We start from the raw sequence: 14,509 nt of genomic DNA, 5'->3' as shown, positions 1-14,509 counted from the left end.
AACAGCAGAGTCAGCAGGCTGTCTCACAAGCCACTCCGGGCGATGGGGCAGCACCTAGACGTAGCACCCGGAAACAAAAGCATAAGGCACGTTAGACACTCAACGGGTACGTCACTGGTGATTTTGTGTTGGCCTTAGAATAGGGAAAAATATACTTATGTTTGCAATAGAGACGTTTCTGTTATATGTTGGACATAATAGAGTCAACTTTTCTGACCATGGCTGAGGGTGTTTCCTTTGTGCTGCATTTGTCTTTCTCACAGACATATCATGAGTGTTTGAGTGGACATTGATGTTTCTGTACTAAGCCCTTAGTTGCAGTTGATGAGGTGGAAAATGTAGCACCTAAGTGCCACATGTGGAAGCACCAGGCAATGCTGGTCCTGCTGATCCATGTGTGTGGAGCGAGCTGAAGGTTCAATGGATTAAAGTGTCCCAGATGTCCCTGCCTCCTTGGTGTAGTAACGGGTCGGCGTGCTGCCCCTCATCACCGCCCTGTGCTTCCTCATCCTCTGAGCCACTGCTGGATTCATCATGTGCAGCCTCATCCAGGGCATCAAGGTCTTCATCATCAACTGCATCCCCCCTTTTCCAGCGCAAGATTGTGCAGAGCACAGCATACTACCACTGTCAGAGATACGCGATCTGGGGGGTATTGCAGTGCGCCCCCTGAGCGGTCCAGGCAACGGAAGCGCATCTTGAGAAAACTGATGGCTCTCTCCACCACAGCCCTTGTGGTGCCGTGGCTCCTATTGTAGCGCTGCTCAGCCTCTGTTCTTGGATGGCGGAGAGGTGTCATGAGCCACCTAATGAAGGGATAGCCCTTATCACCCAGCAGCCATCCATCAAGCCGAGCTGGAGCACTGAAGAGCGCCGGCACCTGTCAGTGTCTGAGGATGTAGGCGTCGTGGGAGCTGCCTGAGTACCTTGCACAAACTTGCAGAATCAGCATCCTGTGATCACACCCTATCTGCACGTTCATGGAGTGGAAGCCCTTCCTGTGGACGAAGGCATCGGGCTCACCTGCTGGTGCCTTGATGGCCACATGTGTACAGTCTATTGCACCCTGGACCCTGGACGCGGGGGAAGCCAGCAATGGCCGCGAAGCCTCTGGCTCACTGTGCCTCCTTGCCTGGTCACAGCGGAAGTGGATGAAGGTCAATACCTGTCTGAACAGAGCGTCTGCAAACTGCTTGACACAAGTGTGGACAGCTGATTGGGAGACACCGCAAAGATCACCCACCAAGCCCTGGACGGAGCCAGAGGCATAAAAGTGGAGATCAACTTTGAGCTTCAGAGCCGCTGGCATGGGGTGTCCATCCACACAGTTTGGAGATATCTCAGGGCCAGTCATCTGACAGATATAATTGACTGTTTCCCTTGAGAGGCGAAGCCTCCTTCGGCACTGCACCTTAGTCATATTGAGGTAGCTGATTCGCTGCCTGTATACCCTGGCAGCAGGATAGTGGCATCTTCTGCGGCCCCTTCCACCTTGGACAACCTCTTAACCCTGCGCCCCTTGTGCCTGCGCCTGGCCTCCCAAAGGTGGCTCCCCTGGCGGCTGATTGTCCAGTCCTGGCTTCCTCCTTATTCTATCCCTCCCTTCCTCCTCAGAGGAGCTGCCTCCAGTGGAGATGTCAGAACCCATACCCTCAGGCTAAATGGAGGCCTCCGGAAAGCTGCAGGCCCGAAAAGATTACGGTCTGCGGACTGGTTTCAAAGTACACAAAAAGCTCTTGGAAATCAATCTGAACTGCTAACAATCAAACAGGCAACTTTAAAACACTTTCTGCAATTAAAGCTTCGTGGAAAACATGAACAACCCCTCTGAGTCCACAAATCCCACCAGTGCATGAGTTTTATTAAAAAATGTGCAACCTGTCTGCCCCCGTTGGGCCCCTGTGTGCAGACTCGAAGTTTGCATGGGCCCCTCAAACTCCTGGACAATTGGCAAGTTAAGGGTCTTAACGAGGCCTTTAGTTAATGGCGGGCGGATGCCCCGCTGCTGTGCGCACCCACCGACCGAAATATCGTGATGCCGTGTGCTGGCGTCAGGATGCTCGCACGACGTCAGAGCGTGACATTTTAAGCGCTGATGTGCGGGCTCCGCCACCCACACGTCAGCTAGAAAATTCTGCCCCTGGTGTATTGTGTGCAGTTTTGGTCTCCTTAGTTAAGAAAGGATATACTTGCCGTAGAGGGAGTGTAGTGAAGGTTCATCAGGTTGATCCCTGGGATGGCAGGATTGTTGTATGAGGAGAGATTGGGCTGAATAAGCCTATATTCACTGGAGTTTGGAAGAATAAGAGGGGATCTCATTGAAACAAATACATGGATGGACAGAAAGGATGCAGGTATGATATTTCCTATGGCTGACGGTCTAGAACAAGGGGTCACAGTCTTAGGTTACGCGTAGACCATTTAAGACTGAGATGAGGAGAAACCTCTTCACTCAGAGGGTGGTGACCCTATGGAATTCTCCACTCACTTTAAATAAAAATCATTACCAATTTAACAGGCTGACTTTTGTGTGCCCCCGGCGGGCATATTTCCCACGCCTGCTCACCCCCGAGCTCATCCCCATAATATGGGGGCAGACAGGCACTGAAATCAGCAGCCCGCCTGCCATATTAATATGACCAATGAAGGGTTAATTGGGTTTGTTATCATTCTATTGACCCTAATAATACACTGACCACGCCATAATGCATTTGGCGTTGACAGCAGGACAGGAGCAGGAAGCCTGATATTTGGGCTGAATAACATGATGGGTGGACAGCACATCACCCCCACCCCCCCACCCCCACCACCACTCCACATCCCCGCTCCCAGCCCCCGGAAACTCCACGTCAACATGAAATTGACCGACTCCACGTAGAGCAGCCCCACAGCAATTAAGCACTGCGGAGCTCATTAACCAGAGCTGAGTGGGACATCTTTCCCTCATTGGGTTGGAAGTCCAGACCTCTATGGCTGCCGGCCAACTGGATTGGCTGGCAGCTCCATCAATCCCGGCAACAGCAGGATGGCATCTGCTGCCACAGCCGGGACTGCAGCTGAAGTGAGGAGGCCAAGGCTTAGGAACCCACAAGAAGGTAAGTCCAGGTTCTTGGGCCTGGAGAGTTTGGAAGCACGAGGGACTGGAGCAGTGGTGGGGGGAGGGTGAGTTTAAGAGAGGGAGCGGGTAGGAAAGAAATGGGGGTTCAGTTTAAGGCAGGCAGCTACACAATGGCAAAGGTCAGTCCCCGAAGAGCCCTGGGAGTCCTCAACATCGACTCCAGACCCCATGGAGTGTTATGGAATCAGGTCAAACGTGGGTAAGGAAACCTCCTGCTGATTACCACATATCGCTCCACCTTAGCTGATGAAACAGTGCTCCTCTATGTTGAACACCACTTGGAGGAAGCAATGAGGTGGCAAGGGCGCAGAACATGCTCTGCATGGGGGGTTTCAATGTCCATCACCAAGAGTGGCTCGGTAACACCACCACAGACTGAGCTGGCTGAGTCCTAAAGGGCATAGCTGCTAGACTGGGTCTGCGGCAGGTGGTGATAGAACCAGCAAGAGGGCAAAAATAATATTTGACCTCGTCCTCACCAACCTGCCTGCCGCAGATACATCTGTCCATGACAGTATCAGTAGGAGTGACCACTGTACAATCTTTGAGGAGCCAAGTCCCATCTTCAGATTGAGGATACCCTCCATCATGCTGTGTGGCACTACCACCATATTAAATGGGACAGATTTTGAACAGATATAGCAACACAAGACTGGGCAACCATGAGGTGCTGTGGGTCACCAGCAGTGGCAGATTTGTACTTAACCATAATCTGTAACCTCATAGCCTGGCATATCCCCCACTCTACCATTACCATCAAGCCAGGGTATCAGCCTGGTTCAATGAAGAGTGCAGGAGGACATGCCAGAAGCAGCATCAGGAATACCTAAAAATGAGTTGTCAAACTGGTGAAGCTACAACACAGGACTACTTGCATGCCAAAAGGCATAAGCAGCAAGTGATAGACAGAGCTAAGCAATCCCACAGCCAATGGGCAGATCTATGCTCTGCAGTCATGCCACATCCAGTCATGAATGATAGTGGACAATTAAATAAACTTGCTGGAGGAGGCTCCACAAATATCCCCATCCTCAATGACGGAGGAGCCCAGCTTATCAGTGCAAATGATAAGGCTGAGGCATTTGCTACAATCTTCAGCCAGAAGTGCTGAGTGGATGGTCCATCTTGGCCTCCTCCGGAGGTCCCCAGCATCACAGATGCTAGTCTTTAGCCAATTTGATTCACTCCACGTGATATCAAGAAATGGCTGAATGCACTGGATACTGCAAAGGCTATGGGCCCTGACAATATTCTGGTAACAGTACTGAAGAATTGTGCACCAGAACTTGCTGTGCCCCTAGCCAAGCTGTTCCAGTAAAGCTACAACACTGGCATCTACCCAGCTATGTGCAAAATTTCCCAGGCATGTTCTGTACACAAAAAGCAGGGCAAATCCAATCCAGCCAATTACCGCCCCATCAGTCTACTCTCCATCATCAGTGAAATGATGGAAGGGATCATCAACAGTGCTATCAAGTGGCACTTGCTTAGCAATAACCTATTCACCTATGCCCAGTTTGTATTCTGCCAGGGTCACTCAACTCTTCACCTCATCACAGCCTTGGTTCAAACATGGACAAAAGAACTGAACAGAGTCACTGCACTTGACATCAAGGCCGCATTTGACAGTGTGTGGCCTCAAGGAGCCATAGCAAAACTGGAGTCAATGGGAATCGGGGGGAAACTCTCCAGTGGTTGGAGTCATACCTAGCACAAAGAAAGATGGCTGTGGTTGTTGGAGGTCAATCATCTCAGTTCCAGGACATCACTGCCGGAGTTCCTCAGGGTAGTATCCTAGGCCCAAACATCTTCAGCTGCTTCATCAATGACCTTCCTTCCATCATAAGGTCAGAAGTGGGGATGTACGCTGATGATTGCACAATGCTCAGCACCATTCACACTCCTCAGATACTAAAGCAGTCCATGTCCAAATGCAGCAAAACATGGACAATATCCAGGCTTCGGCTGAGAAGTGGCAAGTAACATCTGCGACACGTGCCAGGCAATGGGCATTTCCAAGAGAGCATCTAACCATCTCCCCTTGACATTCAATGGGATTACCTTTGTTGAATTCCCCACCATCAACTTCCTGCGGGTTACTATTGACCAGAAACTAACCTGGACTAGCCATATAAATACTGTGGTTCGAAGAGCCAGACAGAGGCTAGGAATCCTGCTGTAACTCACCTCCTTACTCCCCAAAGCCTGTCCACCATCAACAAGGCACAACCCAGGAGTGTGGTGGAATACTCTGCTTGGCTGGCTGGGTGCAGCTCCAACAACACTCAAGTAGCTTGACACAATCCAGGACAAAGCTGCCCACTTGATTGACAACCCATACATAAACATTCACCCCCTCCACCACCGACGAATAGTGACAACAGTGTGTACCATCTACAAGGTGCACTGCAGAAACTCACCAAAGCTCCTTCGACAGCACTTTCCAAATTCACAACCATTGCCATCTAGAAGGACAAGGGCAGCAGAGACATGAGAACATGAGTTCCCTCCAAGCCAGTCACTATCCTGGCCTGGAAATATATCGTCGTTCCTTCATTGTCACTGGGCCAAAACCCTGGAACTTCCTCCCTAACTGCACTGTGGGTGTAGCTACCCCACATGGACTGCAGCAGTTCAAGAAGGCAGCTCACTACCACCTTCTCAAGGGCAACTAGGGAAGGGCAATAAATGCTGGCCCAGTCAGTGAAACCCACATCCTGTGCATGAATAAAAAAAATTAACATCTCAAAACTACTGTACATCAAAGCACCCAAACTAGCTGGCTTTAATCCAATTAAAACACACACACAGACACACCCATAGACACCACTAAACTCTATTTTAAAAAATAACTTCCAATAACATTATAGAAATTAATCTCTTAATAACACACTGAGGAAAGATAGCAAGTATGTGCCACTTTCCTGGACAGGCAACTCAGCAACTTTAGTAATCTGTTAAGAGTACAGAAGCCTGGACTGCCGTGATAGCCTGTAAGCCCCTTTGAACACAGGTATCTGCATCATGATGTCAGCAGTTTGGGTCTGCATGGCAACCAGCTGAGATTGCATGATGTCCATCTGAGTTTACACTACAGCACTGAGACATTGGGTTGTTGCTATTTGTGCTGCAATGAAACTGCAACATCTGCTACTGGACTCGGTATCATGGTTGGGTTTGAACGTGTTCTCCTGGGGCAGAATTCATGCTTGAGCGTGAAATAGCACATGATATTTCGGACGGCGGGCACGCACGAAAGTTGGAAGACAATTAAGAGAGCAATTAAGCTCATTTAAAGTTCCAGTTGACTCCAATTTTTCATGGTACATCCAACCTTACGGTTGGCGGATGGTCAAATCTGCCAGCAGACTTGTCCTAGATCTTTGAACTTCTTTCAGCACTACATCCAGTTCCTTGGCACCAGGTCTGCTAACATTGGCTATCTCCTCCTTCTGGCTTCATGGTGTGTGTCTGGAGGATATCCTGCCTCTAGTGGATACAGAACCTCTTTTCCCCTGTACACCTCCTGCACCAAAACCTCCAGTGCTGCATGTGAGAACCTTGGAGCACGCTCTCTGCAATGTTCAGACATTAGTCAGCGTTTGTTCTGCTCAGAATATCCTTCCCGTCCACTTCCAGTACCTGCCCCAGCCAGAATGCACCTCCCCTTCACAGGTCAGGGCAGCTTTCAGTAATTATCATTGTCATCTCTTACAAGCAAGGATGATTGTCTTCCATGGGTCCGAAGATGGCCGATGAGGCCGATTTGGATCTGTAAACTTTATGGCACATGGGGCATTTGTTGTCACGTCGAATGTCTGCTTAATTATTAATGATTAATAATGAATTATTATTCAGATCATGGTGTATTCTCTTTTAAAGTTTATCCCTAAGGCATTGTTGGAATCACTCTTTTTTGAGTCCTTCAGAGCTTTGACATCGATCTTTTGTGGATTCTCTTCTGTTGCACCTGTCATTTTGGAGCCAGTTTGATGGACATAATTGAATGAATAAGTCAGTGATCGATTCAGTAGTCATCAGTCCTGCAATTGCTCTGGTGATGCAGACATCTTTATGATTTTGGGCACAGGCGATGATGTAATCAATCAAATGCCATTGCTTGGGCTGAGAGTGTTGCCATGATGTTTTGTACTTGTTCTTCTGGAGGTCATGTTACCAGTGATAATAAGCTCACGTTCTGCGCATTTGGCAAGGAGAAGAATGCTGTTGGAGTTGACAATTTTCAATCCCTTTCCTGCCAATAGTTCCATTCCAGAGATTGGAAGCTTGACTAAGTCTCTGTGAAGAAAATGCCTGTCCTCTTTTGAAGCAGGCATAGAAATCATGGTTTTGTCATCGGCATCTAGAGTTGGGACATGTGCACTGAACATGGTGGTGAATTGGCTCCTTGCCAGTTTGAGATGAACAGTCATGAGGTGCTAATTTCTTCCAAGAGGGAACTCATGAAGCTGGTTCACAAGTTCATTCTTGATAGCAGATCCAACTCTGTGAACTCCACATTTTTCTTCCAATTTCCCTTTCCAGTTGAAAGTATAGCCACCTTGGAGTTCCTTGAGATCTCCGCTCCAGCTTGCTGGTTCTCACTCTGAGCGGCAGTGTCAATGTCATGTTGCTGGAGCTCAGGCAACAAACACAGTGTGTCCTTCTGGGTATTCATGTGTGGATGAGTTCGTGAGGGTCCTGATGTTCTGGGTCCCAAACTTTACTACTTGTTTATTTTGTGTATTTCTACTGCAGAAGGTGATCACTCTGGAGAGGCTATCCAGTCAGGAGAGGTGAGGCAGTCTATATTTAGGGCACCTTTTTTACGCGCCTGCGCCCACTCCCACTCCCATCCAACCTTCCCTCTCCACCCCCCTCCCACCCCGCCATGTTCAAATGCATGTGCTCTTTTTAAACAAAAATCTAAATATATTGGTTACCCTCATAATCTATTCTCAGACTCACTATTGCCAATGAAATCACTGTATTCCTTCCGGCACTTACCTCACCAATGGTGGTGGAGATGTACTGATCCTTACTGTACTCCCAGCCACCCAAACAGGGCTCCTGTTCTACCTCATGCATGTTGAAGGAATCTGGGTTGGGAAATATCTCCGAAAGATTCATTATCACATCCAACCGGTACCATCTACATTTGCTGTACTGGAGTTTGGTATCTTTTGTTCCAGGGGATAGCCCGATTCATTCATGTTTCACTCAGATTGAGATTCCCACGAACTGAGCAGCGATGCTGTGGAACATCCCTGACAAAGACTTTGGACATATGGCAGAAACCATTGGGAAAGATGCTGAGGCTCAAGAGGAAGAAGCTAACTTTCTGGTAGGGTCCCCATTCTCTGAGAAAAGCAACGATTTCATCGTAATCCCGCATGTTAGTGACAGCGAGAGGACTGGCAGCGAATTTCTTCCTTAAAACTGCAGCAATTTTCCCTTGGAGGGCAGACCGGAACCACACTTGAGTTATTTCAAACTCTGGTTAAATCTCAATCGCTTCCATCTATAAATACTAATCCAATCTTAACCTGGCCCAGAGAGCTCCTCCCAATCCCACTGTACCATTAAAGAGGGTTCTTTTAATTGACAGTTTGTTTGCCAGCATTGAAGTGTTTCTTATGCTTTTGGCAGGAGAGACACTTGTTATTTTAATTACAAAAACAGATATCACAAAGATTACAATTTCTGTTTATATACTGACTCCTGGCAAGCGATGGAAATTATTTTTTAAAATGTTGAAGGTGGGCTATGGAGACAGCTCAGTCATTCCGCAATACAGGTGTTATGTTTTATTTCCTGGAATTAAGGTTATTTTGGAGGAAGGGTTTGGGACAGCATTTGGTGGATACCCAAACGCCATGGGCGGGATTTTCCGGTTTTGTCAGCGGAGGACATCATGGCACTCGGGGTGGGAAATTGGGGAGAATGGCCAAAAGTCAATTTCCTGCTGGTGTAAAAAGTTTTCTGCTCTTGACTTTCATGGCGAGTCAAGTAGGCCGCCACGCCAGGTCAGGAACCATGTTTGAATGCATTTAAATATCACGAATACTCATGAATAACTCAGCTTGCTGGAAATATGCCCCCATTCCAGATCAAAAGGCTAATCAGACCCATGTGATTCACAATCGTATATAAGTGACATGCACCTGAAGAGCACCCCTTCACTCGTGACCTCAAGGTATGTTTGTCTACTTTTCACTCTGCTGTACTTGTGGCTCCTCCAACTCCATGCCAGACTGCACAGGCAAGACCAGCTTGAACTCAAGGTGGGGAAGGGTGGGGGGTGGGTTTGGTTGGTCAGAGCCAAGGTTTGCCATGCAAGACCAGCAGGAAGGCAGGGGGCTGTTGAAGGGGCTCATAGACCCATAGATGTTTACAGCACAGAAAGAGGCCATTTGGCTCATCATGTCCGCGCTGGTCAACAAAAATCTGACTACACTAATCTCATTTTCCAGCGCTTGGCCCATAGCGCTGAAGGCTATGGCAATGCAAGTGAATGTCTAAATACTTCTTAAGTGTTACGAGAGTTTCTGACTCAACCACCCTTTCAGGCAGTGAGTTCCAGGCTCCCACCACCTTCTGGGTGAAAAATTTCTCCTCAACTCTCCTCTTAGCCTTCCACCTCTTACCTTAAGTCTATGCCCCCTGGTTATTGACGCCTCTACTAATGGAAAAAGTGCCTTCCTATCCATCCAATCTATGCCCCTCATAATCTTATACACATCTCAACCTTAGCTGCTCCAAGGAAAGCAACCCCAGCCTATCCAATCTTTCCTCATAGCCCAGACCCTCCAGCCCAGGCAGCATCCTGGCAAATCTCCTCTGCACCCTCTCCAGTGCAATCACGTCCTTCCTTTAATGTGGTGACCAGAACTGCATGCAATACTCCAGTTGTGGCCTAACCACAATTTCATACAGTTCCAGCATAACCTCCCTGCTCTTATATTCTATGCCTTGACTAATAAAGGCAAGTACCCCATTTGCCTTTTTCACCACCTTATCTACCTGCCCTGCTACCTTCAGGGATCTATGGATATGCACACCAAGGTCCCTTTGATCAGTACTTTCCAGGGTCCCACTATTCATAGTGTAATCCCTTGCCTTGTTAGCCCTCTCCAAATACATAACCTCACACTTTACTGGGTTGAATTCCATTTGCCACTGCTCTGCCCACCTGACCAGTCCATTGATATCTTCCTGCACTTTATGGCTATCCTCCTCACTATTTACCACCCTATCAATTTTCGTGTCATCTGTGAACTTCTTGATCATATCCCCTACATTTAAGTCCAAATCATTTAAGTACACCACAAACAGCAAGGGCCCCAGCATCGAGCCCTGCGGAACCTCACTAGAAACAGACTTCAAGTCCACTCCACGATGGGAGGGATTTTGATGGTCACAGAGTGGGTGGTGCTTGAAACTGGTCTGGTAGTAATAGCTCAGCACCACCATTTTTCAAGATGATCCAATTGAAAAATAAACTAAGAAAAATATTGCTGGGGAGCGCTCTCAGGACTTAAGGAGGAGTTGACAACTGCACTTGTGGATCGATTGAAGGGGTATCCAACTAATTTGCACTTAAACAAATGGAGAGGAAGGCACAGCTGAGACATGTTAGGAACAGCCAAATGCCAATGTAGGGATTGTGGCACCTTAACTCATGTTCTGCATTCTTGCAAGAGTATAAACTCAATTGGAGCAGGGGCGTAGTGCCAAATTTTGAGGTGCAGGAGCTCTAAGAAAATATGTTGGCCATATAATTTCTAAATCTTCTATTACATTGTTTTTCTATGTATTAATCATTTGGGTCCTCAAACATCAGTAAAACTATGCTTTCTAAGTGAAAAATATTAGTCCAGGTAGGCATTTTATTTCAAACCATGTGGTATTTTGTATCATTTGTCTTTACCATAGCTAGAATTTCATTATGCAACAGTTTAATTATTTAATTCAAACTTACTAAACACATGAATTACGGAAAGCTTTACTTACTTCTGAATGGGGATGGTGTATAAAGGCTCCACTGCTTTTCTTGATTTATATTAATATAACCTAGACCTGGGTGTACAGCGCACAATTTCAAAATTTGAATATGATGCAAGAATTGGAAGTATTGAGAACTATGTGGAGGATAGTGATAGACTTCGAGAGGTTATTGACAGGCTAGTGGAATGGGCAGATACATGGTAGATGAAATTTAATGTAGAGAAGTGTGAAGTAATGCATTTTGGTCAGAAGAACGAGGAGAGGTGACATAAAATAAAGAATAAAATTCAAAAGGAAATGCAGGAGTAGAGGTGGCCTGGGTGCAAATGTACGTAAATCATTTAAGGTGACAGCGCAGGTTGAGAAAGCAGTTAAAAAACATACTGAATCCTGGATTTTATAAATAGGGGCACGCAGTACAAAAGCAAGTAAGTTATGAACCTTCATAAAACACTGGCTCAGCCTTAATGGGAAATGCGGAGATTTTAGAAAGGGTTCATAAAAGATTTACGAGAATGGTTCAGAGGTTGAGAGACTTCAGTTATGTGGAAAGATCAGTAAAACTAGGGCTGTTCTCCTTGGAGAAGAGAAATTTGAGAGATTTGTTAGACGTGTACAAAATCATAGGGGCCTGGATAGAATAAATGGGGAGAAACTGTTCCCATCAGCGGAAGGTCAAGAACCCTAAGGTGACTAACAAATGAACAGAGGCAACATGAGGAAACACTTCATTATGCAACAAGTGGTTTGGATCTGAAATGCACTGCCTGAACATGTGTTGGAAACAGATTCAATTGCGGTTTTCAAAAGGGAACTGGATAATTATCTGAAAAGTAAAGATTTCACAGGTCTACAGGGAAAAGGTGGAGGAGTGGGACCAGCTGAGTTGCTGTTGCAGAGAACTGATACAGGGAAGGGATTTTCTGGCCCTGCCCACCGCTGGGATCGTCCGGTCCCACCAAAGGTCAATGGACTTTTGTCTGGGCCACTGAATCTCCTGCGGCGGGTCCTGCCACAACACAGCTATAAAATCCCAGCCAGAGGCTTTGTGCTGAATGGCCTTCCTCTGTGCTGTAACCATCTGATGATTCTAGTATAGATACATTCAAGGAACTTGCTAAACCCATGAGGAAGAAAGAAGCTGAATGTTACCCTCACAGTGTGATCAAGAAGGATGGGAGGAGTCTTGTGTGGAACATAAACACCAACATAGATGAGGTGGGCCAAATGGCCTGTTTCTGTGCTGTTAGTTCCATGTAAAGCTGCCAGCAGGGAAAGCAAGCATGATACCATGTTTCATATCCTCAGGCCACCACAGCCAAGGAGTTAATGTTCAGTTGGCAAATGCAGCAGGGTGTTTGGGGCCATTGATGCTGCTTTAGATCCTGAAATTCCTGCTTATGAGAAAGCTGTTTGCAGGCAGTTGTAAGGTCTTTTTTTTTTACAGTCAGGGAGCTGTATAGGAAGGTTACTGCTGTTGCTGCGCATTGACTCACAGTCATTCAGCAACATCAGCATGAGGTCCTGAACCTGGGCCCAGTTTTTCCTCTGCTAACTCTTAACCTCCCCAGGCTCCGGATTCACAGCCACATCATGAGCTCCAAACATTCCGGTCAACTCTTACTGCCTGGCCTGAACTCAAACTCCAGGAACTCGTGGCCAAACTTGCTCATGTACCCCACATAATACTGCAGGTAGAATTCACTCGACATCTTCCCAGTGCCGGCCGTCTCTGTGTCACAAGTCACGCAGCCCCATGTGGTTGTGAGAGGATTTCCTTTCAGTTCTGATTATTGACAACAATGAGCCAAATTCCCCTGCGCGTTGACTCCCGGAAAGAAGTAACTTCAATATTGGATGCAGTGAGGATTAAAATCCAGTCAGACAATTAGTGGATTGGATTCAACTGAGATCAGTAGAAACAAAAATCAAGTGGGAGGTTTAATGGACGGCCAATCAGCAAAGGAGAGTTTACCATCAACGGTGAATATTAAAGCCTTTAAATAGATGCCAGAGCAGCACTCTGGTGTGGTTCGTAGCAATACACCCCTGCTCTCAACACCCTCTTCCCCACTCCCCAAACCCTCCAACCTCTCCAGCAGCAGCGCAGCAACGAGTGAAATTAACCTGACAGACCAGCTTCAAAAAATCAGAACTCTCAGCCTCAACGTCCTGATTTTTATAACCCGTTCTGTCAGCTCCTAAACTCTGGCTGCTCAGCGTGGATAACGGGAACGCCCTTTAAAACAGGCGTGTCCAAACTTTTCAGTTGGGCGGGGGGGGGGAGGGGGTATATTTCCATTTTTAGCTCTCGCAAAGGGCTAATGAGCACAATTTAGAAAGACAACGTTTGGCAGAAGTTTAAACTGAATTTTTTAAAAAATTAAGATATTAAGAAAAGAAACAAATGCTGAGTAAAAGTAAAGCAATGTCACAGCAATAAGTTGTTAAGTTAAAAAAAGAATAATTAATAAAAATGACCAGAGTGTGAGAGGGCCAGAGTATGTGTGTCAGGCTCATTCCCAGCCTCAGGGTGCTCACTCATACATTCACCCTCATCCATTGTGAGTGGGTATGTGTACATGTTGATATGTGTGGTGAGGGTAAGTGAGAAACCTGACACTGGGAGTAAGGCAGACACAATCACACTCTCACTCCCACACACACACTCACTCGCTCTCTCACACACATGTACTCGTGTTCTCAATCCTACGGACACACGCATACACTCCGTCTCTCTCACTCCCACACACATGCACTTCTTCTCCCACTCCCACCCAAGCTCTCACGTACACACACACACATACACACTCTCAGTCTCTCACTCCCACACACGTGCACATGCACAAACTCACTCTCACTCCCACACACAGTCTCACTCAAATGCATTCAAAAACTCACTCAATCCCACACAAACACACACACTCAATTTCCCGCAGTCAGCATCATCCACTCTGCCCCCTTCACCCCCCCCCTCCCCACCCATCCCTCCAAAGATTCCAAAGCGTCTTTGTCCCTCTCGTGGGAAATCCCGAGTGTCAGAAGGAACCAACTGAAAATGGGCCACAGGCCAAAATGGATATGTTTATTGGCCCTTAGACTTCTAAACATTGCAGTTGGCAGTTTAAGATTTTGAAGGCTCCCTCCCCCACAATACTCTCATATTGTGAGTGCGAGTTGGGGCTGTTGTGTAACACTAAGGATACAGTCTGACGGCAGCCTTACTGAGGCCTCTTTCAGTTGGCAGAACGCAGTCAGATCAAAGCCCAGCCATGTCTGCGTCTTTCGGGGGCCTGGGGGGGGGGCGGGGGGGGGGCTCTCCTACCAGTTATTCAGAGGGCTGTGATAGTGCTCCTAAGGACTCAGAGGGGATGTAATTGCTGG

The 14,509-nt window shown here is 47.2% G+C and overlaps 1 protein-coding gene across 1 annotated transcript in view; it reads right to left on the bottom strand.

Moving 5' to 3' along the window:
- LOC121281424 (solute carrier family 22 member 4-like) overlaps positions 1-8,248 on the bottom strand; it is a 77,541-nt gene extending 69,293 nt beyond the window's left edge. The window contains exon 1 of the mRNA XM_041194369.1: positions 8,126-8,248. Coding sequence (XP_041050303.1) covers positions 8,126-8,248 — 123 coding nt within the window. The remainder of the gene's footprint in view (positions 1-8,125) is intronic.
- Between the last annotated feature and the right edge of the window lie 6,261 nt (positions 8,249-14,509).

The sequence above is a fragment of the Carcharodon carcharias genome, chromosome 8 (assembly GCF_017639515.1).
Source record: "Carcharodon carcharias isolate sCarCar2 chromosome 8, sCarCar2.pri, whole genome shotgun sequence".
NCBI lineage: Eukaryota > Metazoa > Chordata > Chondrichthyes > Lamniformes > Lamnidae > Carcharodon > Carcharodon carcharias.
The sequence above is the reverse complement of the archived record's forward strand: the minus strand, read 5'-3'. Positions and strand labels throughout refer to the sequence as shown.